Here is a 27,976-nt window from a genome sequence, read left to right on the forward strand (position 1 = left end):
GCCTGGGTGCCAGGCTACTTGGTGCCAGTCTGCTTGGTGCCAGTCTGCTGGATGACAGTCTGTATCTGCTCTCTTGCTAACTCCTTATGGAATTGTTGTGCCATGTTTGGCTCGGCAATGACAGAATGGGAGTTGGCAAGATCACAAACAAACAGATCTGGGACCAGGCTATAGTAGAAGGGTATAGTAGTTTCTCTAGTCTGAGTGTAAAGTTCCCATGCTTGTATTGGCAGATTGACTCAATTGTTGGCCACATTATTAAACTCAACATCCTCTTATACCAAGCTATACCAATGACCCATTCAAACAGTCTGCATCTAAAAAAGCACCTTATTCAGTATATAGTGATAGACTTGTGGTCAAAAGTGGTGCACTATATAGGGAATACGGTTCTGTTTAGGGTACAGCCCTAGAATGATTTATAGAGGTTGAAATTAAAAAGTAACAGATGTTTTGGGAGTGCGAAATAATGGTGATTAACCTCTCAACGCCTGCAGTTGGTCATTTAGACAGAGGGGGGCAGCAGACTGCACTGTATGTTCACCTGCAACTGGTATTAGCGCCACTGCTGGGTCTGTGAGCATGTGACTGCATGACTGTTGCTTTCACTGTGAGTTTGAGCTATTTTCAAAGTCTTGAGTAGATACACAACACCTCAGAACAGGAGTTTTTGTAGAACACATTTTTCTTTATTACTTACATCATGTAATATGTACAGTACCAGTCAAAATTTTGGACACACCAACTGATTCAAGTGTTTTTCTTTATTTTTACAATTTTCTACATTGTAGAATAATAGTGAAGACATCACAACTATGAAATAACACATATGGAATCATGTAGTAACCAAAAAAAGTGTTAAACAAATAAAAATATACTTTATAATTGACATTCTTCAAAGTAGGCACCCTTTTCCTTGATGACAGCTTTGCACACTCTTGGCATTCTCTCAAATAGCTTCATGAGGTAGTCACCTGGAATGCGTTTCAATTTACAGGTGTGCCTCGTTAAAAGTTAATTTGTGGAATTTCTTTCCTTCTTAATGCGTTTGAGCCCATCAGTCCAGGTCTAACCCTAACCCTGAGTCCAAATTTGAGATTTTGGGTTCCAACCGTGTGTCTTTGTGAGACACAGAGTAGGTGAACGGATAATCTCTGCATATGTGGTTTCCACCTTGAAGCATGGAGGAGGAGGTGTGATGGTGTGGGGGCGCTTTGCTGTTGACACCATCAGTGATTTATTTAGAATTCAAGGCATACTTAACCAGCATGGCTACCACAGCATTCTGCAGCGATACGCCATCCCATCTGGTTTGCACTTAGTGGGACTGACGTTTGTTTTTTAACAACCCAACACACCTCCAGGCTGTGTAAGGGCTATTTGACCAAGAAGGAGAGTGATGGAGTGCTGCATCAGATGAACTGGCCTCCACAATCACCCAACCTCAACCCAATTGAGATGGTTTGAGATGAGTTGGACCGCAGTGTGAACGAAAAGCAGCCAACAAGTGCTCAGCATATGTGGGAACTCCTTCAAGACGGTTGGAAAAGCATTCCAGGTGAAGCTGGTTGATAGAATGCCAAGGCAAAGCTTTCATCAAGGCAAAGGGTGGCTACTTAAACACTTTCTTGGTTACTACATGATTCCATATGTGTTATGTGATAGTTTTGATGTCTTCGCTATTATTCTACAATGTAGAAAATAGTAAAAATAATGAAAAAAACAATTGAATGAGTAGGTACTGTATGTTTTCTTTTCACAATGATAATGATTAAATATGCCTGCTCTAGAGATACTGTAAATTAATAGATTATTTTATGAACTTCGGTTCATGGTGTGGTTCACACTTCAACTATTTATGTAGGATTTCTTTCTTTTCATTTTCACATATAATCTTCCACCTATTGTTAAGACTTCCCAAAAAGTTGCCCGTGTTGAAAGATAACTGTCCTCAACACTCTCAAACTGTTACATAACATTATCTTCTAATTGAACGCTCCCCCTTCTTTCCTCCCTCTCCTCATCTCTAGCCCTGCCCCTTGATTACTTTGAAGTGCACAGCTACCTAGCAAACACAGGACTACACTATGTGCTTTGTAACCTTGGGGGCGGCAGCAGGAAAATGCTTAGAGTTGTAAACAGGCTCTCCACTTACAGTTGAAGTCGGAAATTTACATACACATTAGCCAAATACATTTAAACTCAGGTTTCACAATTCCTGACATTTAATCATAGTAACAATTCCATGTCTTAGGTCAGTTAGGATCGCCACTTTATTATAAGAATGTGAAATGTCAGAATAATAGTTGAGAGTGATTTATTTCAGCTTTTGTTTCTTTCATCACATTCCCAGCGGGTCAGAAGTTTACATACACTCAATTATTTTTTGTAGCATTGCCTTTAAATTGTTTAACTTGGGTCAAATGTTTCGGGTAGCCTTCCACAAGCTTCCCACAATAATTTGGGTGAATTTGGGCCCATTCCTCCTGACAGAGCTTGTGTAACTGAGTCAGGTTTGTAGGACTCCTTGCTCACACACACTTTTTCAGTTCTGCCCACACATTTTCTATAGGATTGAGGTCAGGGCTTTGTGAAAGCCACTCCAATACCTTGACCTTGTTGTCCTTAAGCCATTTTGCCACAACTTTGGAAGTATGCTTGGGGTCATTGTCCATTTGGAAGACCCATTTGCGACCAAGCTTTAACTTCCTGACTGACGTCTTGAGATGTTGCTTCAATATATCCACATACTTTTCTTCCCTCATGATGCAATCTATTTTGTGAAGTGCACCAGTCCCTGCAGCAAAACACCCCCACAATATGATGCTGCCGCCCGTGCTTCACGGTTGGGATGGTGTTCTTCGGCTTGCCAGCCTCCTCCTTTTCCTCCAAGCATAACGATGGTCATTATGGTCAAAAAGTTATAATTTTGTTTTATCAGACCAGAGGATATTTCTCCAAATAGTACAATCTGAGTCCCCATGTGCATTTTCAAACCGTAGTCTGTCTTTTTTAAGCTGGTTTTGAAGCAGTGGCTTCTTCCTTTCTCAGCGGCCTTTCAGGTTATGTCAATATAGGATTCGTTTTACTGTGGATATAGATACTTTTGTACCTGTTTCCTCCAGCATCTTCACAAGGTCCTTTGCTGTTGTTCTGGGATTGCTTTGCACTTTTCGCACCAAAGTATGTTCATCTCTAGGAGACAGAACGTGTCTCTTTCCTGAGCGGTATGACGGCTGCATGGTCCCATGGTGTTTATACTTGCGTATTATTGTATGTACAGATGAACGTGGTACCTTCAGGCATTTAGAAATTGCTCCCAAGGATGAACCAGACTTGTGGAGGTTTACAATTGTTTTTCTGAGGTCTTGGCTGATTCTTTTGATTTTCCCATGTCAAGCAGAGGCACTGAGTTTGAAGGTAGGCCTTGAAATATATCCACAGGTCTCCAATCCATCTCAAATGGACTTAATTTATGTCAATTAGCCTATCAGAAGCTTCTAAAGCCATGACATAATTTTCTGAAATTTTCCAAGCTGTTTAACTTAGGTTATGTAAACTTCTGACCCGCTGGAATTGTGACACAGTGAATTATAAGTGAAATAATCCGTCTGTAAACAATTGTTGGAAAAATGACATGTGTCATGCACAAAGTAGATGTCCTAACCGACTTGCCCAAACTATAGTTAGTTAACAAGAAATTTGTGGAGTGGTTGAAAAACAAGTTTTAATGACTCGAGCCGAAGTGTATGTAAACTTCCGACTTCAACTGTACATGTGAAGTGGGGAAACCAGTATGTAAACATGAATAAGGTTCTTGACACCAAGGGATGTGGATCAATTGGTGGTAATGTTTTTTCATTGCCAGGTCTCCTTTGAAAGAGAGGTATTTTGATCTCAATGGGACAACCTGGTAAAGGAAAGTTCAATGCAAACCACCAACTGAGGTACGAGTACAAACTACCATGACATTCGCTACATACTGTATTCTTCTGTTTAACCAGTCATCAAAACATGTTTTCACTCCCATACAGGTTAGATGTTCAATTGGCCATGAAGTTGAGTACACACATACTAAACGGAAAGAACATTACCTCTCTTAATGTTGTTTGACCTGAGAAATGAACCCAAAAGATCAAGACAATTTCCCCCGGACTATGTTGCGATCTATGGACCACAGGCTTACCTTGTTGCATAAGAAGACTAAGGGAGAAATAGAGAGAGAATGTAACTGAGCAATATATAGAGAAATTAGGGAGAGAGAAAGAGAGAGTCAGGGGAGAGAGGGAGAAAAGAAAAGTGGGGAGGGAGTCAGTCTTTCCCATTACCCTGTTGTGGACTGTTGGCTTTTCAGGGAAAGCCATAGGACCCAGCATGTTTTATTGTTAACGGTTCAGTGGCTTCCAATGGAGCTTGCAGGACTTAAATCACTGCTTTTCACTGGGCTTCACTTTCTCCAACACCAGAGGAGGGCAGGGGGCCCGCAGGAGAAAGGCAGAGATGTTAGCCTTGCCCTTCTTAAGGGCTGATTTAGCTGTTTTTGCTCTCCCATCGAGCAGTGCAACGGCAAAAAAAAGAAGACAAATGTGAGTTTTCCGGGGAGGGGGGGGGTTAAAGAGAACGGGAAGGCGAGACGGAGGGAGAGAACAGTTTCTTTTGTGTGTCCTGGCAACTCTGGTGCCCTGGTTCCAATACCGGCCAATAGGACGATAGATGAATCGCATGCTGTAACCAGGAGCAACGGCACCGGTGATCAGCACTGAGATAGCTATAGGGGTTACCCTGAGGATAAGTTACATACCCCATCTCCTTTTCCCCCTCTCCTCCTCTACCTCCACGCTTTCTCAAGAGTCAAGCTTCAGGACTAGAGGACATTCCTTAAGTTACAGGGACCTTCTCCCCAGTGACAATGGGCCATTTGTTGGTCCTCTGAGCCCAGCATCAAGGCTCCGGGCCTAGCTAGGAAGAGGCTGAACACTAGCCTAGTTTATACGTGGCACTAACATGGGTCCTTTGTCCTGATCTTGTCCACATACTGATTGTGCCCACATCATTTTATGAAATATGTCAATATATGGTATTAACATGTGTCTCATATCTGTCCACTTTGTCTGCATTGTGACCAGATTTCCTTGTGACTCCCTTAGGCTAGGGAAATGATTTGACAGCTACAATATTTATGAATTCATTTTAAGTCAAATGGTTATGCCATAAGTCAATGGTGTAACCTGCCAATGATTTAAGAAGATGGGATAATGATAATTGAATGGTTTCACTGTCCATATGTCTCTGCACTTGTAAGATATGCAGACACAAGGGGTGCCTACTGGCTTAGGTGGTCGGGAAGATCTGATCACATGCAGATCACAATGCATCTTTTAGTCATCTACACCTGTCTGAAAACAATCAGAATGTGGAGAAGATCAGGACAGAGTATGCATGTTAGAGCCAGGTATAAACAGGGCTACTGGCTGCAGGGTGGGGAGATGAAGGGTGCTGGTGGAGGAGGGGAGGGAAGGGCGGAGATTCAAGGGACGGAGGAGGGGTGATATTGGGGAGGGGACTCAGCCCTGCCCTTGGGACATCCTGTAGCCTACCATGCTCTGTGCTCTACCATGCTCTGTGAGAAACACCCATCAAGCTCAGTGTGTATTGTTTTACCTTTAATCCACTGGTGGCTTGCAAAAATCTTAGTATTCTGGCACTGCAGATATGATTTCCTCCCGAGCGTCTATGACCATAGCTTCCTCCCAGTGTCCGGCTGTGGATCGGGGTTTCCGAGCTGTGTGAAGTCACACACACTGTGGCGCCAGTCATGTTGCTCTTGGGACAATGGTGGTCATTGTTCTACGATTACTGCCCAATCACAACCAGGAAGTGAAGTGAAATGCTCATTGGATGATTGATTGATTCAGCCAGCATGACAGCTCTGGGAGTAGTCCCGTGTAGTTCAGTTGGTAGAGCATGGCACTAGCACTGCCAGGGTTGTGGATTCGATTCCCACGGGGAACTAGTATGAAAATGTATGCACTCACAATTGTAACTTGCTCCGGATAAGAGCGTCTGCTGAATTATGCAAATGAAATACTGTAGGGAGATCATTATATGTGGACTAGATGGGTAAGGGATCAGATTCGGGGTTAGTTGATTCAACTATAGGCCTACTCTAACAAGTAGTGCCAAACAGAATTGGCAATGATTCCTTTACTGTAGCCAATGACAAAATATATCAAACATGAATTCAAATGTGTTTGCAATTGATTCAAATCAAGCCAAATTCGTCCGCAAAAGATTAGATGATTCCTTTAGAAAAAATGCTGAAAACCATCAGATTCCAACTGGCCCCACCAGGGTTGGAGTCGCTTCCATTTCAATTGAAGTCAATTCAGAAAGTAAACCCAATTCCAAATGTTCCTCATTGAAGAGAATTGGAACTGTGTAATTTCAGTGTACTGAATTTTGCATTTTTCAAACACCTGAAACAGCTTTTTCCAGCAATCTAGAGTCATAATCATTATGCCTAATTCTGTGTAAAAAAACATGTCTATTTGTCTGCTTAAGTCATCTAAGCATACGACTTTACTGTCCAATTGTAATTGTAATGAGGGTGTCATTCTGACTGTTGTAAATCACACATCTCAATATACTGCACTAACATGCCTAGGATATTACATCCAATTTACAACACAGCACGTGGAATCATAACACACATCATCAATACAGGCACATACCCTGGCATTATAATTAATACACAAATATAATGATATTATCATAAGGTACCAGATTATATTTAAACCAATTATTTTTCATACCGCTTGATCTGTCTGTATCCTGATTGGAGGCTATTTTTTTTTAAAGAAACTAAAAATGCTTCTCTGTATCGCTGCTAAAATCTGGATTAAAGATTGAAAGGAATGTGATTGTTATTCGGTATAATTAGTAATTGCTCGCTTTTCTAAAGTCTAGACAATAAAAATAATATTCCGACAAAGATTTTATTAAAGATTGATAATATTCTAATGAGGTGTATCGTGTTTAAATTACATAACAAACAAGGTTTACCTACTGAACTGAACAATGCAATATGATTCAACACAAGACTAACGTATTATAAAGAATCAGGTGGATATTTTGATAACGTTTTACATTACATTTACATTTACATTTAAGTCATTTAGCAGACGCTCTTATCCAGAGCGACTTACAAATTGGATTTACTTACAAATTGGACTTACAAATTGGATTCACGTACACTGATGTCTAACTTGTTATAAGCACATGTAAGCCTTTATAATGTTATTAACAAGGCCTATAATGCCATCTCTTTTAAAACAAAATCACGTCTATGACTACAAGGAGAGGCATCACTAACTGTTAAACAAGTTCTAAGAAAAGGTCAATTACTGTCAGCTGGACAACTGTTGAAGGTAAAATATGAACCCACTGGGGGGGGGGGTCAGCCCGAAATTAACTGTACGGTGGTTTTTACAGTACCGACTACCGAACCGCTAGAGCTTGAGGAACAACTTACTCAGAATTCAGGAGTAGCCAAATCAATGGGCGTGACATAACGGTAACTGCCACCGGAGGGGGGGATGCTAGAAGAGACCCGGCACCGGACACCTCTCGCGCGCACACCATCCAGAATTTAAATATTCCGTCCGCACTCTCACTACTACAGTATTCAAGGTGCGACTCGAACTATAACAGAAAACAGGTGGAAAGGAGATAGACAAGCAAAACCTTTTCACAACTTAGAGATTGTGTTTACTGATTCCGCTATTCTGCCGCGTAAAAGGAACGTAGGTAGATAGACCTAATTGGAAGGATAACGACAGCAGGTGTAGTGAGAACGGCTGGGCAGCAAGATAACCGTAGCCTTTGGACACACGCACCCAAAGGATTCTTCGTTTTTTTCGCCAACAGAAACGTATTTATTTAGGAATCAAAATAATCCACAAAATCGTATTTTTTTTCAAGATGGCAAACTCGGGAATTCAACTTTTAGGATTCGCCCTGTCACTCGTCGGTGTTATTGCACTGATCGTGGGGACCATTCTGCCACAGTGGAAGATGTCTGCGTACATAGGAGACAACATCATAACGGCGGTTGCCATGTACCAAGGATTATGGATGTCATGCGCTTTTCAGAGCACAGGGCAGCTCCAATGTAAAATATACGACTCGATCCTGCAGCTCGACAGTAAGTATAGATGCTTTAAAGTGGCAATCAGAAGTTGAAACAATAAGAAAGCGATCCCGGCCCCTGTTTTGGTAAAAAGCTGATGGATGTGGCTGGAGAGATACACCCACTCTCAAATTCATAGAAAGAGCTATGGTTAGGTTTTCTTTGTTTACATTATTGGAGTAAAACGATGTTATATTTTGGGTTCTGATGGGGTAGGACAGTTGAAGTAAGCTCATGAGGCAGTTATAAGTTATAGTCTTCAAGAATCAATGGGTACACATCATGAATTTATACATTCCAAAAAGGGAAGTAGCAACTGCAGATTGCCAGTTTAAGCAAAACATCAAATGTATGCCATGCTTAATTTTCTTCCAATGTCTGTGACTATATGTGCTTCCTGTGCAGCACTTTGTTGTATATCCACTATTATCTAATCATCAAATGAGGATTTCTGGGAAGTTGGTGACTTCACTTGTGTCAGGAAGTCTCATGTTGTACCAGTAAATAGTGTTGATTGACAGGTGATACAGGTGAGCAGACACCTGAGACGGTCAGCTGAGGTTCCCCACACTCCCCTTTATGGTGTAGTGCATCCTCAGTACAGCACATTGGTGCCGCTGATAAAGGTGTTGGCTCAGAGCTGTTAGTCAGTCATTGGCCCTCATGGTTATCCTTTAGTAGCACCCTTCGTGTTAACATACAGTGGGATATTGTTAACTTCTGGCACCCTCTCACCAACCTCCCCACCCACCTCCACCCCTCTCTGCTGTATATTCTCACATGGCTGGGCCACTCCACCCCCTAAGCAGGCCCCTGCCCATTCATCACCCACTGTTCCCTGGCATAGAGAGGGGACTGGGGGCTGGCTGGGGCTCCAGATGCCAGAGACGACTTGGTCCTAACGACCTAACGGTAAACAACCAGAAGAATACAGAACACAGGAGTAGCCATGGCGACAGCAGCACAGTACCCTGTACAGGAATTTTACCTCCTCCTCCCACTTCGGTTCGCCCCAAACCCTTAGGGCACCATGATGACGAGAACCAGGGTGTGATTTGATATAACTCCCCATCTACTCCTGTTGGTTCCTCTGGTCATTGTTGTTGGTGTGAGGGGTTTCATTGAACAGAGAGGCTTGTTCAGATTCAGAACACTTGGGGGAGTAACTTGTTGTAACTGCACCTGCTGACAGAGGGCAGGTTTGGGGGTTATTGGGACGGTACAGGGGGTGGGGTACAGTGATATTCCATGGTAGCCCCAATTTGCATGCTGGTGAAAGGACCCTCATTGTGTGTTTAAAGTACAGCAGAAGATTAGTATTTCTTCCTTCCCCTCTCCTCATCACCCTCTTCCCCTCCCCGCCTCCCTCTCTCCTCCCTCTCCTCCCCACCCACAGTTGCCTTCTCTCCCACCCCCATCCTCAAATCCTATTTTATTGGTCACATACACATATTTAGCAGATGTTATTGTGGGTGTAGCAAAAATGCTTGTGTTCCTAGCCCCACACCAATCTAAAAGTAAAAGAAAGGTACTCTCCCCTTCTCTCCTTCCCTCCCTCCCTTTCTCATGGATGGAGGGTTGTGTTTGTGAGCTCAGGGATGGCCTGGACTGGCACAGACTGGTTCAGGGTGGACCAAGGAGGTACTCTCCCTCTCTGTCTCCCACCCTCTGTCACTTTTAAGAGGGAGGTGACAGATTAGGGTGTCCTGACAGTAGCTTTCACTGCCCCCTTCCTCTCAACAAAAGCAGATGGAAGAGAGAGAGCATGAAAGATAGAGAGAGAGCGAGACAGAGAGGCGGGGGGAGAGGGAGGGTATATCTCAGGGTTTCTCATCCAGGAAAAACACACATTAAAGTATCCTGTCAGTGCACATTAAACCCCAGTGATCCATTGAGCTGTGTTTATACAGTCACTTTTTTAAATCCAATACTTTGTGGACACAATACTGTATATGATCCACGGTTGGGGTTGGATTGTGTTGATAATGCATATTTTATATTTGTTCACAACTTTTGCTTACTTGCTGATAAAAAACTAAAGTTTATTAATTGACATTTGCAATATATCCCCCATGCCTATAAATGAAAGCTTTCTATACAATATCGTTCTATAACTGTACCATCTCTCTCTCTCTCTCTCTCTCTCTCTCTCTCTCTCTCTCTCTCTCTCTCTCTCTCTCTCTCTCTCTCTCTCTCTCACTCACTCACTCACTCACTCACTCACTCACTCACTCACTCACTCACTCACTCACTCACTCACTCACACACACCCTCCCTCATTCTCTCACTATCTTGCTACTCCTTACCCTCCTCTCCCTTATCCCTCTCTCGCTCCCCTCCCTGGTGTTTGTGTGTGTGTGTCTTAGGTGCTCTCCAGGCCACCCGTGCCCTGATGATTGTTGGCATCATCGTATCCATCGCTGGGCTGGGCGTGGCCACTATGGGCATGAAGTGTACCACCTGCGGAGGGAACAACAAAGTGCGCAAGTCTCGGACCGCCATGACTGGAGGCATCATCCTACTGATTGGAGGTGAGAGAGGGAGGGAGAGAAAGAGAGAGAGAGAGATCAGGAGAATCACCACAAACATGTTATTTCTTAGGGTCCAGAGTTTTCCCCACATGATTAAATGACTTGGTCATGAAAATCTCAGGGCCCTACTTTTGTAAAAAATAATAATTCTAAACTGGTCTGAAATCCATGCTCATTAGATCACTTGATCATTCTGGCCCATATCAGGAGCTATAGAAAGAGATCAAGAGAATCACCACAGTCAGTTGGTCACTATTATAAATGAGGGGTTTGTTCCTCTGTCTGGCCACCAGCTGCTCTCCCACTCATCTAAACCTGGCAAAGGACTTTGGGTCGAAACGTTGCACAATAAAAGTCCCACTCATCTACCTAGGTTCCCCTGGAGATCAAAGAGGGAGAGAATGGGCACGTTTTACTGACTGTGGCTATTACTCTGACACTATTCCCTATTTAGTGCACTCCTTTTCACTAGTCAAATGTCACTGGTGGTCAAATGTAGGGAACTATATAGGGAATAAGGTGTCATTTGGGATACAGATTGTTACTGTTATATAAGAGGTCATTAGAAACTCTCATAGAACAATGCCAGTAAAAAGCTAATCGGTCTCAGAGTAGAAAAAAATATGTACTAGACTACCTGCAATTTTACAGGTCTAAAGTGTCTCAGAGTAGGAGTGCTGATCTAGGATCAGTTTTGCCTTTTAGATTATAATGAACAAACTAGCATGCGATCTTAGGTCATGTGAAAACTCTTATAGGACAATGGCAGTATGGTTGGGGGGGCGGGGATTTAATAGCTAGCCGCCCATTGACTTCTTGAGAAGTGTTTGGCTCCCCTCTCTCAAATACTTATTGATGCTACCTGAATGTACTGATCTGCCATTGTCCGATAGCGCTTCAATTCCTCCTGCACTGATCTGTCTCGTATCTCGCAAAGCGTAATGGGAAAGCTCGAAAGTAGTCCGGCTACAATGGGCTATCATACCATTACCTAGGTAACATTGTCTGCTGCACCCCATTTATGCCTCAAAACCGTCTCAATTAATCTAAGCTAAAACAACAACTCTGTCAATAATAGGGCTGTTGCAGTCATGACATTTTGTCAGCCGTTGATTGTTAAGCCAATAGCTGCCGGTCTCATGGTAATTGCCTGTTAATTAACATAAACACGTATAGCATCTCCTGGCTTCCACGCATAGCCTATAAACCACTGATGCAGACCTTTGGAATGTCTACATTAACATTAAGTATAATAAATCAATTTAATATAGCCTACATATAGTCACAATAAAACCAACACAATTGAAAAAAGCTGAATAAAATAGAAAGGATATTTTCTCCAAATGATTTCAGAGGGAGTGTGCACATGTGGCTATTCTGTATTGAGCGGGTAACAAAGAAATAGGTTCTCCAAATACTTCATTTAGAGTTATTTATGCACCTTTAATTGTGATTCAAACGTTGGGCTATATGTCTTGATTTTTCATACTGTACATTCCAAGGCTGCATGATGTGACTCTAATGATGATTTGAAATAAGTCTCATGAAAGACATGAGCTCTGCTTTGTTTCTTGCACAGGCTGCACACACTTCATCAGTCTCTCATTCACAATTTGACAAGCACTTGATAATATTCTCACCAAGCCTTGAATTTCTCGGCAGCATCCTTGTGTGGCCGTTTTGCCCTTGGGCTGAATATAATAATTATAATTCCCTTCTCCCGGCTGCTAATCGCTGTTCTCCTAAGCACCTCTCACTCACATGGCTCTCTAAGAGATCTCAATTCTTATTAGCCAATGCCCGTCGCGTGATCGGGTCCGTTTCACAGGCATCTTAGCTTCGAAGTAGGCTACAAGTGGAGACAGACACATCAGGGACGCAACTGCGCATTTCCTTCTTATCTCATTCCGGGGAGCATATTCAAGATGTTAGAAGAACTGTCCACATTTACTTTTCATCAGCCAACAAGATGAGTAGGCCTAACAAACAGCAAAAGCACTAACCTATGTCCATCTACTATCCCCATAGTACATAAATGTACCTATTCTATTGGTTCTGTGTGAAAAATTAATATTCCAAACATACTCTTGGACAGTTGTGGGATGCGACGGTAGCGTCCCACCTGGCCAACATCTGGTGAAATTGCAGAGCGCAAAATTCAAACTACACTATTAGAAATATTTAACTTTCATAAAATCTAAAGTGTAATACATCAAAATAAAGCTTAACGTCTTGTTAATCTAGCCGCGGTGTCACATTTCAAAAAGGCTTTACAGCGAAAGCAAACCATGCGATTATCTGGGGACAGCGCCCAGCATACAAACAGATGAAAAACATATTTCAACCAGACAGGTGTGACATGAAAGTCAGAAATAGCGATATAAAAAATGTCTTACCTTTTTTTGAAAACTCTGTTTATTAAGTTTTACACACACAAGACAACACAAAGCGATATAAATAATATATTCAACTCAGAGAGCATAACACATCTCTCACCCAATATTTATAAGATTGTTTATGACAGCCCTAAAACATATGCAACAGTGTGGCCATTTTACATCTGACACAGGTAGGATTAAAATCAGAGAATATTCTTCCAAGTTTGGCCCCCGACCGACCAGTGGATACGGTGAACCACCTTGAATTGAATGAGGCTGTGTCTCGTGCTAAAAGTGGACGAATGCACCCTGTGCAGCACAGATTCCCATGTGTCTTCCCCAAGTTCATCCCCCAAATCATTTTCACATCGAGGCTTTAAAGGCACCAAAGAAGGGTTCTGTAGGTCATGAATGGTTCCATATACATTTGAAATTGCGCCCCTAGGAAGCTTGTTCAGCTCCAAGATGCTCTCTATAGCTGTATTCGCAGGCCTATGGGGAAATTCAGGTGTGTTAGCTCTGACAAAGTTCCTAGTCTAGGGATAGCGGAAAAAGTGGGATTGGGGGAGGTTGAACTTTTCCTGTAGCTGAGCAAAAGAGGCAAATGTATCATCAAATAATAATTGGGCTAGTGAGGAGAGGCCTAGTGAGTGCCAGATGGCAAAAGCCCCATCATTCAAAGATGGAGGAAATAAAATGTTCTGATTGATTGGGCCTGATAGAGAAAAGCCTTGGAGGCTAAAGGCAAAACGGAACTGATTCCAAATTTTAAGAGACTGCTTTACAATTGGGTTGACACACCTTTTGCCTAGGGACCCTGGGAGAGACGAGCACAACACAGAAGAAAGTGTAGCAGGTTTACATGATTCAGACTCCATCTGGACCCAGAGTGGTCAAGGGCCAGTAGGATCAGTCTGCAGCCAGTATAGAAGGGATCTGAAATTTACAGCCCAATAGTATGTCTGAAAAGTTGGTAGAGCTAAACCCCCCAATGCTTTAGGCTTCTGTAAATGGTTTCTACCAATACGTGGTACCTTGCCATCCCAAATAAAATACATGAAAGTTTGATCCAGTGAAATAAAAAAATACTACTGTTGCAATCTCCTCAGGTGTAAATTATTTTTCTAGACAGTCATGGGAGTCTGTATCAATTGAAGGCATATTCACGCCATTAAAGAAGGAATAAATCAGCAAAGGGTCTTGAGGGGATTCAGAGGTGTATAGCGCAGAGTAAAATTGTTTGAATTGATCATTGATCTCTTTATGTATAACTGTGTGGGATTAAAATGCCTTACCTTTGATGATCTTCTTCTGTTTGCACTCCAAACGGTCCCAGTTACATAACAAATGGTCCTTTTGTTCGATAATGTCCTTCTGTATGTCCATAAAAACTCAGTTTATCTGGCGCGCTTCAGTCAATAATCCACCCAGTTTCCTTCCATCAAAATGCATACAAAATGAATCCCAAACGTTACTAATAAACTTTTCCAAACAAGTCAAACATCGTTTATAATCAAACCTTAGGTACCCTAATACGTAAATAAATGATACAATTTAAGACTGAGAATCGTTATTGTCTTTACCGGAGAAAAATACCAAAGAACGCGCGCTCTCTTCCACACGCTTGGAAACACTACAGCCAAAATGGGAGCCACCTAGAAAAACTACAATTTCTGGCTCATTTTTACAAAAACCAGCCTGAAACTCTTTCTAAAGACTGTTGACATCTAGTGGAAACCCTAGGAACTGCAATCTGGGAGGACTTGGCCTTGTAATTAAAGTGATAGCCATTGAAAATAGAGGTAGGCTGACATCTTGTTTGGGGGGTTGTTGTCCTCTGGGTTTTCGCCTGCCATATCGGTTCTGTTATACTCACCGACATAATTTTAACAGTTTTAGAAACTTTAGAGTGTTTTCTATCCAAATCCACCAATGCATATCCTAGCTTCTGGACCTGAGTAACAGGCAGTTTACTTTGGGTACGCTTTTCATCCGGAAGTCAAAATACTGTTTGTGCTTTAACAAGCAGTATTTCTGAAGATTGATAATGTGCACGAAAGCTAGCCTGAGTTAGGGATAGGCGGGACGCAAATGTCTCAACTGGCCAATTACCAGGGAAAATGCAGAGATTCAAATAAAATACTATAAAATTCAAACTTTCATTAAATCACACATGTAAGATACTCAATTAAAGCTACACTCGTTGTGAATCTAGCCATGCTTTTCGGTAAAAGCATAAGAAGCTATTATCTGATAGCCTGCACCATCTGCACCAGCAGTAAACAAAGGAGTTAGCATATATTTCAACCCTGCAGGCGCTACACAAAACGCTGAAATAAAATATAAAACATGCATTACCTTTGACGAGCTTCTTTTCTTGGCACTCCTATATGTCCCATAAACATCACAATTGGTCCTTTTGTTCGATTAATTCCGTCCATATATATCCAAAATGTCCATTTATAAAGCGCGTTTGATTCAGAAAATAACAACTTACAAAAAACGCAACGTCACTACAAAATATTTCAAAAGTTGCCTATAAACTTTGCCAAAATATTTCAAACTACTTTTGTAATACAACTTTAGGTATTTTTAAACGTTAATAATCGATCAAATTGTAGACGGGGCAATCTGTGTTTAATACAGGAATGAAAACAAACCAGCGCCACTTTTCACATCTTGCGCAACTTACAAAAGTGTACCCAGTTCCTAGATGGCCTACTTCTTCATTGCACAAAGTAATAACCTCAACCAAACCCAAAGACTGGTGACATCCAGTGGAAGCGGTAGGAACTGAAAACAGGTTCCTAAGAAATATCCCTTGGCAATAGCAAGTAAATTCTGTTATACTCACAGACATGATTCAAACAGTTTTAGAAACTTCAGCGTGTTTTCTATCCAAATATATGAATGATATGCATATCTTATATTATATTCTTGGCATGAGTAGCAGGAAGTTGAAATTGGGCACGCTATTTATCCAAAAGTGAAAATTCTGCCCCCTAGCCAATAGAGGTTAAATTTGTCCAACATTAGCTTGCTTGCTGAGCCAGCCACTTCATATAAAACTAATTATGGGATGCTGCTAACCAACCAGCTACCTTGTGCTGCACACTCAATGCTGAATGCTTCCACCAAAAGCTAGCTGTTTTCATGAGGCAGATGCGCTACCAGTTCTGTCTGTTCCCAGAATCAGATAACATTCCCTCTTACTTTTGAGGCAGCATGTCTACAACTTGAGGGTAATTAAACAAGCCAAGCAATATGATTATGTCAGTAAGGTAGAGTCAGCTAGGTAACTATGTCAGTAAGCTAGCTACAAGTTAGCTAACGTTAAGCAGCTGATCAAGGCACTTGCGGCTAACGTGCTTGCACATCATTTTACTAGGAGGTAGCCACCATTTTGTTTTTTCTCCCATTGCAATTTATAATTTAGCTAGCTATTCTGCCTATTTCATAGAGGATCAATGAAAGCGCAGTGACATCATAAATTAGGAAATATGTTTTCATATTTGAATGGCGGATGCTCTGGAATATTAAAATGTTAATATGAGTTACACATCCTACAAGACTGATCAGTTGAGGGATGAGCGTCACTTAGGAGTGACACCGTCTGACGAAAAACAATGCTGATCCGTCTGATCCCTCTTTTTTTGTATGTGAATGTTTTTTCTTTCTCATTCAGCTCTGTGTGCAGTAGTGGCCTGTTCGTGGTTCGCTCACAATGTCATCCGGGCCTTCTATAACCCTTATACTCCTGTCAACACCAAGTAAGTCAAATGTATTTATAAAGCCCTTCTTGCATCAGCTGATGTCACAAAGTGCTGTACAGAAACCCAGCCTAAAACCCCAAACAGCAAGCAATGCAGGTGTAGAAGCACGGTGGCTAGGAAAAACTCCCTAGAAAGGCCGGAACCTAGGAAGAAACCTAGAGAGGAACCAGGCTATAAGGGGTGGCCAGTCCTCTTCTGGCTGTGCCGAGTGGAGATTATAACAGAACAAGGCCAAGATGTTCAAATGTTCATAGATGACCAGCAGGGTCAAATAATAATAATCACAGTGGTTGTAGAGGGTGCAACAGGTCAGCACCTCAGGAGTAAATGTCAGTTGGCTTTTCATAGCTGATCATTCAGAGTATCTCTACCGCTCTTGCTGTCTCTAGAGAGTTGAAAACAGCAGGTCTGGGACATGGTAGCACGTCCGGTGAACAGGTCAGTGTTCCATAGCCGTAGGCAGAACAGTTGAATCTGGAAACAGCAGCACGACCAGGTGGACTGGGGACAGCAAGGAGTCATCAGGCCAGGTAGTCCTGAGGCATGGTCCTATGGCTCAGGTCCTCAGAAAGAAAGAAAGAAAGAAAGAAAGAAAGAAAGAAAGAAAGAAAGAAAGAAAGAAAGAAAGAAAGAAAGAAAGAAAGAAAGAAAGAAAGAAAGAAAGAAAGAAAGAAAGAAAGAAAATTAGAGAGAGCATACTTAAATTCAAACAGGACACCAGATAAGACAGGAGAAATACTCCAGATATAACAGATTGACCCTAGCCCCCTGACACATAAATTATTGCAGCATAAATACTGGAGGCTGAGACAGCCCTGGCTGCCTACATAATTTCTGAATATCTTTTTAGGGCTACATTAACCTGTTTGCGGCCTTACAAAAAAAGATTTCAGTTTTTAAACTGCAGTAAAGTGTAGTAACTGCAGTCGACTGGTATTTCGGGCGCTGTAATTGCAGCATACTGCAGTTAAACTGCAGTTTAACTGCAGTTATACTGCACTATGACTGCTATCTTTTTTCGTAAGGGCCATAATGGACAAAACTATGTTTTATTATTGTAAGGCTATAGGGGCAACTTAAGGTGTAAAGTGTTACCGAAGAATGTAAGAACACTGCTTTAAAACCATGTCTCACTCTTCTCTCCCTCATCCCACTCACAGGTTTGAGTTTGGAGCAGCCATCTTCATTGCTTGGGGAGGTTCTTTCCTGGATGTGTTGGGGGGAGCCATGCTGGCATCTTCCTGCCCCAGGAGTAAAAAGCCGGTGCCCAAATACCCCGCCATGAGTGGCGTGAGCGCCCGCTCCCCCCCCAGCAGCACCAAGGAGTATGTGTGAGTGCCCTCTACTGTCGATAACTGGAATTACAGAAGGTTGAATATGAAAGAGTTTCTACATGGAGTCGAACCTGACTAGTCTGTTGTACTTATGGGGTGACATTTTTGTGGCGCAAAAGAGCACAGATATGTATAAGAAATACCGTAAACTTCATTATATTCTGGCACCGTGATTTCATCTGAAACTTTTCTTCAACAATGTGTATTAAGGATGCGGTTATTTAACTAGAGTTTAGTAAACTGAGCAATGCATAAAGAGTAACACATGAGTTTCAAATTAAACCAGCTGCCATATTATAATGAGATTTACTGTAAAATAAATTTGCACAGATCTGTGCTCTTTTGGACAGCGTAAATGTTGCCCATGAAGTTTGCATTTGGGGGGCATATCGGGATAGTATGACAGGATGACAAAAAAAGAAAGAATTACTGGATGTGAATATAGTTTTACAGAGGAAACCGCCCGACCCCCACCCCAACAAGACTCTATCATGCAGTAGTTTGTTTTTGAGTGATGTCTCTCACCCCCTCCCAACATTCCACAATTGTTTATGAGTTTATGAGTGGACCTCACAAATACACTGTAATTGGTTATTGGAAGCGCCTTATATTAACAGACCATGTCTTAGAGTGTATGTTCTCGTATTACACACACACACACACACACACACACACACACACACACACACACACACACACACACACACACACACACACACACACACACACACACACACACACACACACACACACACACACACACACACACACACACACTTCTCGTATTACAGCCAAGATGCAGCATCATGGCAAACACTCTCACCCCCCTGTAAGAAACACTGTGCATTTAATTTAGCATTTCCATTGTAATTGAAGGTAATAAATTAAACTCTGTGTGGTGCTAAGGGCATACTTTTGGCATACTCAGGGGATAGCTATGTATGTCTAATAGCAAAAGGGACTAGCGCGCCACCCGTTCTTTTACAATGGAGTTTTCTGTCAACATGACTGTCACCAAGGGCGTTCAACGTTCAAGCCAAGTGTTGACGTCACACTAGTTGTGAGTGACTGCATACACTATGGTGAATCCCCAAGCAATTCCCCACGGCACACCAAAAGGGAGAGGGCTTTTCATACAGGCCTGCAATATACTCTATCCCATTATAAAATATCTTTCACCACAGTCATTCTTAACAGGTGCCTTGACTATTACTGAGGAGTGTTTGTTTGTATTACTGAAATACACAATGTATATTATTATCATCAAACAGGTTTTTATTTATGTGTTTGACCATTTGTTAATTACTCTGTATGAAGTCTTGCTCTGTTCTGATGTCCACACTAGTATTCTACTTAGGGCGGAGCAATATGTTTGGAATGCATTCTATACAGTATGCTAGTGTTGAGCTCTGATTGTAGCCTCTGTTTGTGTTTTAAATGTAGCAGGACATGGTAGTACCATTCCCAAGTGCTAGTGTAGCCTTGTGTCTCCAGTACAGTCTTGTGTTTTTGCTTTTAGCTTTAGACAGCATAAATCATATTTTATGTTTGATATTTGTGATCACTGAGAAAGCTCAACCATCCTGCCTTTGACTGAGAAGATGCTCAGTGGAATTTTAACCGTGGGTGCTTTTGTATTGGGTGATGTTGAAAGCATAGAAATACAATTGTTAGATAGTAATAGTAACCAGATTACTAAATAGTAATTATATTTCTATGGTTGGAAGATGTCCAATGTTTCTAGAAATGTTTATCTTAATAAATGGCCATGTAGCTACTACATAATACATGTTCTTCTGCAATTTGTATATCTAGCCCATTTTTCTTTTATTGAAAGTTTATCCAATGGTTCTTGTTTTCTCATAACAACAGTTCAAATGCAATGTTATAACTGTCAATATCCCAATATGGAACATCTCTGATAATAAAATACAGAACAGGAATATTATACAACGGGTGATGTGTGTTCTTTGTCATATTTGGTTCGACATGGGGGCTCGTATTTGGCTGTTTAGAAGTACGACACGGGCGAGTGTACATTCTGGAGGTTGCATTTCAATCATAATGATATAATAAATGTTCCATTAAAAAAGAAAAGCTCTTCCCTCCTTTATTACCAATAATGAATTATTATGCAAAAATCATCACATTTTCATGCAAACATTCCCAATGCACATAACAATTCCATCCATTTAAGCCATGTGATCATGACAGCGTCACTATTAGCTATGCTGTGAAATGCAATGTTTCACTGAAAGTAGTGACCAGTGTACAAGAAAGTTACAGGCATTAGTTAGGTCAACATTGTCCTTACAGTCCACATGAAATATTAAATGTGTCCCGAACGGCACCCTATTCCCTATATAGTGCACTACTTTTGACTATGGCCCATAGGACTTATGTAGGGAATAGGGTGCCATTTGGGACTCAACCTTTATGATAAAAACATTTAAACGAAGAAGAAAGTAGCCCTTCTGGACAGGAAGTATGACCCGACTTGTTGATGCTTAAATAGAATCCGTGCATAGAAATATGTAAAGTTTCATCGTCACATATTTAACAGTCATTCCCACAAAGTGCACCATTACGCAATAACATAAGAAAAACAACATATCCATATATTATATCAACTCTAAAAAAAATGTGCTGGAAAATAATAGCCATCCATAATTGATTTAAAACAAGGTAATAAACCAAAACAATATCTTTTTTGTAAATATAAATGATCAGTAGTAACCTTTTCCAACTGTTCCTGCATTCCAAAACAGTGATCATTCAGCAGTAACCTGATACTCCACAAGGTGAGAGAACCACAGATTTAGATTAAATCACAACTGTCAGTAACTCAATGTTCCACCTGTACGTTACATGTTAACAGGCTTCAGTCCTGCCTTCTTCTACAAAACATCCACCTTGTAAAATCAGTAACCAAGAAGAAAACTGTATTCATAGTCTCTGTGTGCTGATCTAAGATCAGACTTGCCTTTTAGATGATATTAAATAAGATTCTATAGACAAGTGGGGACCTGATCCTAGATCAGCACTCCTACTCCATTTCATTTTTACCTTATCATTTAAAGAGTGCAACTTTTTTCAAATGTAGCCCTTTAGAAGCTTTAAAGACAAGCCACACTGTACTTTCCCAAGTGCAGATAGTCCACTACAGAGGTAATAAGAGCGGAACACGTTTCATTACAATTCATTCACAGTATAACAACAGACAAGTTAACCGCAATATACAAGCTTTTGATGCAAAGGTCTATAGAATCCTAAATTTAAATGTCTAGAACTAATGTCTAGAATTCCGACAATAGAACTGTCCCTCAATGTGCCACAATGAGCTTTTCAGCTATGATATCCTAGGCCAAGCTTCAGGGGAGGTCACTTGTAAAGTTGATTGATCAAGGTCAAATTGATTCAGTTGAGTTTGGCTTCGAAGATCTTCATTGGCACATGTGGTGTGGTTAGGAGATGGGTGAGAGGTTGAGGGACACTGAACATTATTATTGGCCATTATTATTCATGATGTCATCCACGTCCTCATCCCCTAGGTCCACTGGAAAAGGAAAGGTAACAATTAGTTGAATATCTACTCATACAAGTGTCAATAAGGTTGAGAATAATCATATTTTATTCCTATTTTGATAATATTATATAGTGGTGGGGAGGCTGGAAAGATGACAGATTCTGGTTTTAAATGTCTCTATCTTTGTCTATACTCACAACACCTGACATAACCACAAAATCACAATACAGTAGGCATATATCTCTCAAAATATGTAGGTGTACAGGGAGAGGAATATTTCCACTACTCACCTTTCTTGGAACGACCAATTTGTCCAAGCTTGGGCGCCCGCTGCCCTAGTCTCTGGGGGTTGGGCCTCTCATGCCCATTCTGTGCTACCTGCCTATGTCCCGGGTTGAACTGGCCGGCCGGACCAGGCTGTCGCGGGCCATTCGATGGAATCAGATCTGGCATTCCTGACGATCCGTACATCTCTCCCATACAAAAGGTCGCGCGCAGTATTTCTCCGTTGAGTCCACTTGGTGGCCCCCTATTCTCTCTTCTCACGTCGAGGTTGGGTTTACTTCCGCAATGGCTTTCAACAGTGTTCTGGGATTTTTGATATGCAAAATCAGCAGAAATTGTGCTCTGACACACCTACGGATGGGGAAATAGTTGCCATGAAATTAGTTGCGTTCCTGAATATTAACCAAATAAAGTGCGCATAACGGGAGAAGCTCGTTTGCCGATGAAACAACAGTATTGACGAATTAAGTCTCTTAGCTACATAATTATTCACAGTATTGAGCCTATGAATTATATAGTGGCCTACCTGTACACATAAACATAGTGTTGCAATAGCCTATACAATATGGATTCATTCTGGACTTAAGTGTAAAGTGTGGTGTGTGTCATGTCAATGTCCCTATTTGCCAAGCCGGCCTGGGCTATAAGAAAGCGTACCATGTACCCTTGTCCTTATAACTAATAAATAACATACGTTTTGTGTATAATTGTCTAGCTGTAAACAACAGTCTTACCTTAAAGATCCGTCGTTTGTATGAACAAGATTAGTCCCGGTAAACGGTCTATTCGAGGTTATTCTACCCCCGGCAGTTGTTGTTTATCTGCTCGTGTCGTGTCGTGCTTGTTTTAGGAAGTCTCCGCTTAAAGGAACAGCACCTTCTGTCGTAACTCTCACTGGGGGATTTCCTAGTTGTTCTGACTCACACACGTTGCTCTTTTCTACGTCACTGCGAGGGACTGTATTGAAACGTGGGTTTAATAGAACCTACCCGCGCCATCCACGCAATATATGCATAACCTATAACGCACCAACCACACAAAATAGGTGACTCATCTGCAGTAGCTGATTTCTTCCAGATGCATTGAGGTCAAATGGCAGATAAAAAAGTTTGGACACGCCTACTCATTCAAGGTTTTTCTTTATCTTTACTATTTTCTAAAATAATAGTGAATACATCAACGCTATGCCATAACACATAGAAGTATGTAGTAGCCAAAAAAAAAGTGTTAAACAAATCAAAATATATTTTAGATTTTAGATTCTTCAAAGTAGCCAACTTTGCACACTTTTGGCATGCACTCAAGCAGCTTCATGAGGAATGCTTTTCCAACAGTCTTGAAGGAGATCCAACATATGCTGAGCACTTATTGGCTACTTTACCTTCACTCTGCAGTCCAACTCATCCCAAACCATCTCAACTGGGTTGAGGTCAGGTGATTGTGGAGGCCAGGTAATCTGATGCAGCAATTCATCACTTTCCTTCTTGGTAAATTAGCCCTTACACCGCCTGGAGGTGGGTTTTAGGTCATTTTCCTGTTGAAAAACAAATTATATTCCCTCTAAGCACAAACCAGATGGGATGGCGTATCACTGCAGAATGCTGTGGCAGCCATGTTAGTTAAGTGTGCCTTGAAGCCTAAATAAATTACAGACAGCTTCACCAGCAAAGCACCCCCACACCATCACACCTCCTCCTCCATGCTTCATGGTGGGAACCACACGTGCAGAGATCATCTGTTCACCTACATCTGTTCACCTACTCTGCGTCTCACAAAGGCATGGAACCAAAAATATCAAATTTGGACACCGGTCTAATGTCCATTGCTCGTGTTTCTTGGTCCAAGCAAGTCTGTTCTTATTATTGGTGTCCTTTAGTAGTGGTTTCTTTGCAGCAATTCAACCATAAAGGCCTGATTCACACAGTCTCCTCTGAACAGTTTTATCTGTTACTTGAACTCTGTGAAGCATTTATTTGGGCTGCAATCTGAGGTGCAGCTAACTCTGCAGCAGAGGTTACTCTGCAGCAGAGGTAACTCTGGGTCTTCCTTTCCTGTGGCGGTCCTCGTGAGAGCCAGTTTCATCATAGCTCTTCATAGTTTTTGCGACTGCACTTGAAGAAACTTTCAAAGTTCTTTAAATGTTACATATTAACTGACCTTCATGTCTTAATGTAATGATTGACTGTTGTTTCCCTTGGCTTGTTTGAGCTGTTCCTGACATAATATGGACTTAGTCATTTACCAAATAGGGCCATCTTCTGTATACTACCCCTTCCTTGTCACAACACAACTGATTGGCTCAAAAGGAAGGAAATTCAACAAATTAACTTTTAACAAGGCACACCTGTTCATTGAAATGCATTCCAGGTAACAACTGTATAAAGCTGAATGAGAGAACACCAAGAGTGTGCAAAGCTGTCATCAATGCAAAGGGTGCCTACTTTGAATAATCTCAACAAACAAACACATATTTTGATTTCTTTAACACCTTTTTGGTTACTACATGATTCCAAGAGTGTTGTGAATACTAAAGTTAACCTTTCTGATTATAACCTTTTTTGGCAAGACAGATCTTCCAAAGGTGGGGGAGTGGCAATCTTTACCAAGGATCACCTTCAGTGCTCGGTTGTCTCCACCAAGTCTTTCCTCAAACAATTTGATTTGCTGGTTTTAAGCGTTAAACTTTCAAATAGCTCTTTGTTGACTGTTGCTTTGTGCTATCGTCCTCCATCTGCACCAGCCTGTACCCTACCTAACCTGAGCTCTCTCCTGGCCCCTTACACTAAGTCTGACTTTGTCCTGCTAGGTGACCTAAACTGGAACTCCTAAAGCAATGGTACTCTCTAAATCTTTCTCAGATCAGTATCAATCCCACAAGGTATGACTCCAAACACCCAGAAAAGGCTACTCTCCTCGATCCTCACAAATAATCCTGATATGTATCAGTCTGGTGCTTTCTGTAATGACCTTAGTGATCCCTGTTTTACAGCCTGTGTTCGTAATGGCTGCTCAGTGAAACGACCTGTTCTGATTTGTCATAGACACTTGCTAAAAAAGCTTTAATGAGCAAGCCTTCCTTCATGAACTGGCCTCTGTAACATGGTATAGAATCAGCTTGATCCCCTCTGTCAAAGGTGCTGGGACCTTCTTTTTTAATATTTTCCGTGGTATTGTTTACAAATAAGGCCCCATAAAGAAAATGAGAGTTAAAAACAGGTTCAGCCCCTGGATCTTGAAGAGTTACTCCACCTGAAGTATTCCATTTGGCGAAAGGCTCGGCACCAGCATACTCAGGCTGACTGGCTCTCATTCAGGCAAATGAGAAATAAGTGCACTCAGGCTATCCGGAAGGCCAAAGTTAGTTACTTTAAGGAGCAGTTCTCTCTCTGTGTCTCTAACCCCAAGAAGTTATGGAAAACCCTCCTCCTCACAGCTGCCCATGTCCCTTAATGTTGATGATGTGGTTGTTACTGACAAGAAGCACATGACTGAGCTCTTTAATCACCACTTCATTAAGTCAGGATTCCTATTAGACTCAGCAATGCCTCCTTGCCCGTCCAACATTTCCTCATCTCCCACCTCTAATGCAACTATCCCGATGCTTCTCCATCTTTTCCCCCTGCCCCGCTACAAAGTTTCTCCCCGAAGGCAGTCACTGAGTCTGGGGTGCTAAAGGAGCTCCTTAAACTTAACCCCCAAAAACCATCTGGGTCAGATGGCCAGCTTCTTCAGGCAGAAATTTGCATCCTGTAGCTCCAACTCCAAAAAGTTCTGGGACACTGTGAAGTCCATGGAGAACAAGAGCACCTCCTCCCAGCTACCCACTGCACTGAGGCTAGGTAACACGGTCACCACCGATAAATCCATGATTATCGAAAACTTCAACAAGCATTTCTCAACGGCTGGCCATGCCTTCCGCCTGGCTACTCCAACCTCGGCCAACAGCTCCGCCCCCAACGCAGCTACTCGCCCAAGCCTCTCCAGGTTCTCCTTTACCCAAATCCAGATAGCAGATGTTCTGAAAGAGCTGCAAAACCTGGACCCGTACAAATCAGCTGGGCTTAACAATCTGGACCCTCTATTTCTGAAACTATCTGCCGCCATTGTCGCAACCCCTATTACCAGCCTGTTCAACCTCTCTTTCATATCGTCTGAGATCCCCAAGGATTGGAAAGCTGCCGCAGTCATCCCCCTCTTCAAAGGGGGAGACACCCTGGACCCAAACTGTTACAGACCTATATCCATCCTGCCCTGCCTATCTAAGGTCTTCGAAAGCCAAGTCAACAAACAGGTCACTGACCATCTCGAATCCCACCGTACCTTCTCCGCTGTGCAATCTGGTTTCCGAGCCGGTCACGGGTGCACCTCAGCCACGCTCAAGGTATTAAACGATATCATAACCATCATCGATAAAAGACAGTACTGTGCAGCCGTCTTCATCGACCTTGCCAAGGCTTTCGAGTCTGTCAATCACCATATTCTTATCTGCAGACTCAGTAGCCTCGGTTTTTCTGATGACTGCCTTGCCTGGTTCACCAACTACTTTGCAGACAGAGTTCAGTGTGTCAAATCGGAGGGCATGCTGTCCGGTCCTCTGGCAGTTCAATTCTCGGGCCGACTCTTTTCTCTGTATATATCAATGATGTTGCTCTTTCGCTGCCTGCACCCGCACGCCTGACTAGCATCACCACCCTGGATGGTTCCGACCTTGAATATGTGGACATCTATAAGTACCTAGGTGTCTGGCTAGACTGTAAACTCTCCTTCCAGACTCATATCAAACATCTCCAATCGAAAATCAAATCTAGAGTCGGCTTTCTATTCCGCAACAAAGCCTCCTTCACTCACGCCGCCAAACTTACCCTAGTAAAACTGACTATCCTACCGATCCTCGACTTCGGCGATGTCATCTACAAAATTGCTTCCAACACTCTACTCAGCAAACTGGATGCAGTTTATCACAGTGCCACCCGTTTTGTCACTAAAGCACCTTATACCACCCACCACTACGACCTGTATGCTCTAGTCGGATGGCCCTCGCTACATATTAGTCGCCAGACCCACTGGCTCCAGGTCATCTACAAGTCCATGCTAGGTAAAGCTCCGCCTTATCTCAGTTCACTGGTCACGATGGCAACACCCACCCATAGCACGCGCTCCAGCAGGTGTATCTCACTGATCATCCCTAAAGCCAACACCTCATTTGGCCGCCTTTCGTTCCAGTTCTCTGCTGCCTGTGACTGGAACGAATTGCAAAATCGCTGAAGTTGGAGACTTTTATCTCCCTCACCAACTTCAAACATCTGCTATCTGAGCAGCTAACCGATCGCTGCAGCTGTACATAGTCTATTGGTAAATAGCCCACCCATTTTTACCTACCTCATCCTCATACTGTTTTTTTTATTTACTTTTCCTCTCTTTTGCACACCAATATCTCTACCTGTACATGACCATCTGATCATGTATCACTCCAGTGTTAATCTGCAAAATTGTAATTATTCGCCTACCTCCTCATGCCTTTTGCACACAATGTATATAGACTCCCTTTTTTTCTACTGTGTTATTGACTTGTTAATTGTTTACTCCATGTGTAACTCTGTTTTGTCTGTTCACACTGCTATGCTTTATCTTGGCCAGGTTGCAGTTGCAAATGAGAACTTGTTCTCAACTAGCCTACCTGGTTAAACAAAGGTGAAATAAAAAATAAATAAAAAAAGATGGTTTAGACCCTTGGTTCTTTAAGGTTGCTGCCCCTATCATTGCCAAGCCCATCTCTGACCTTCTTAACCCGTCTCTCCTCTCTGGGGAGGTTCCCATTGCTTGGAAGGCAGCCTCGGTTAATCATTTATTTAAAGGGGAGATCAAGCTGATCTTGACTGCTTATTTCTATTTTACCCTGTTTATCAAAAGTGTTGAAAAAACTTGTCAATAATCAACTTACTGGCTTTCTTGATGTCTATA

The 27,976-nt window shown here is 42.0% G+C and overlaps 1 protein-coding gene and 1 long non-coding RNA gene across 2 annotated transcripts; one reads left to right on the forward strand and one right to left on the reverse strand.

Moving 5' to 3' along the window:
- Positions 1 to 7,581: 7,581 nt before the first annotated feature.
- On the forward strand, positions 7,582 to 20,152 carry cldn7a (claudin 7a). Its single transcript, XM_046328928.1, has 4 exons — positions 7,582 to 8,203; positions 10,555 to 10,719; positions 16,783 to 16,867; positions 18,031 to 20,152. The coding sequence occupies exons 1-4, from the start codon at positions 7,981 to 7,983 to the stop codon at positions 18,203 to 18,205; spliced, it is 648 nt and encodes a 215-aa protein (XP_046184884.1). The 5' UTR covers positions 7,582 to 7,980; the 3' UTR covers positions 18,206 to 20,152.
- Positions 20,153 to 20,234: 82 nt separating this feature from the next.
- Positions 20,235 to 23,281, reverse strand: LOC124014170. Its single transcript, XR_006834974.1, has 3 exons — positions 22,750 to 23,281; positions 22,021 to 22,366; positions 20,235 to 21,760 (listed from the first exon to the last, which is right to left on the reverse strand). It is a non-coding gene; the product is annotated as an uncharacterized LOC124014170 (long non-coding RNA).
- Between the last annotated feature and the right edge of the window lie 4,695 nt (positions 23,282 to 27,976).

The sequence above is a fragment of the Oncorhynchus gorbuscha genome, linkage group LG25, assembly GCF_021184085.1.
Source record: "Oncorhynchus gorbuscha isolate QuinsamMale2020 ecotype Even-year linkage group LG25, OgorEven_v1.0, whole genome shotgun sequence".
Lineage (NCBI taxonomy): Eukaryota > Metazoa > Chordata > Actinopteri > Salmoniformes > Salmonidae > Oncorhynchus > Oncorhynchus gorbuscha.

Coding starts and splice junctions, on each gene's coding strand:
- cldn7a (XM_046328928.1), top strand. CDS start 7,981: ATGGCAAACTCGGGAATTCAACTTTTAGGATTCGCCCTGTCACTCGTC. Junction 10,720..16,782: donor CATCATCCTACTGATTGGAG/GTGAGAGAGGGA, acceptor TTTCTCATTCAG/CTCTGTGTGCAGTAGTGGCC. Junction 16,868..18,030: donor TATACTCCTGTCAACACCAA/GTAAGTCAAATG, acceptor TCCCACTCACAG/GTTTGAGTTTGGAGCAGCCA.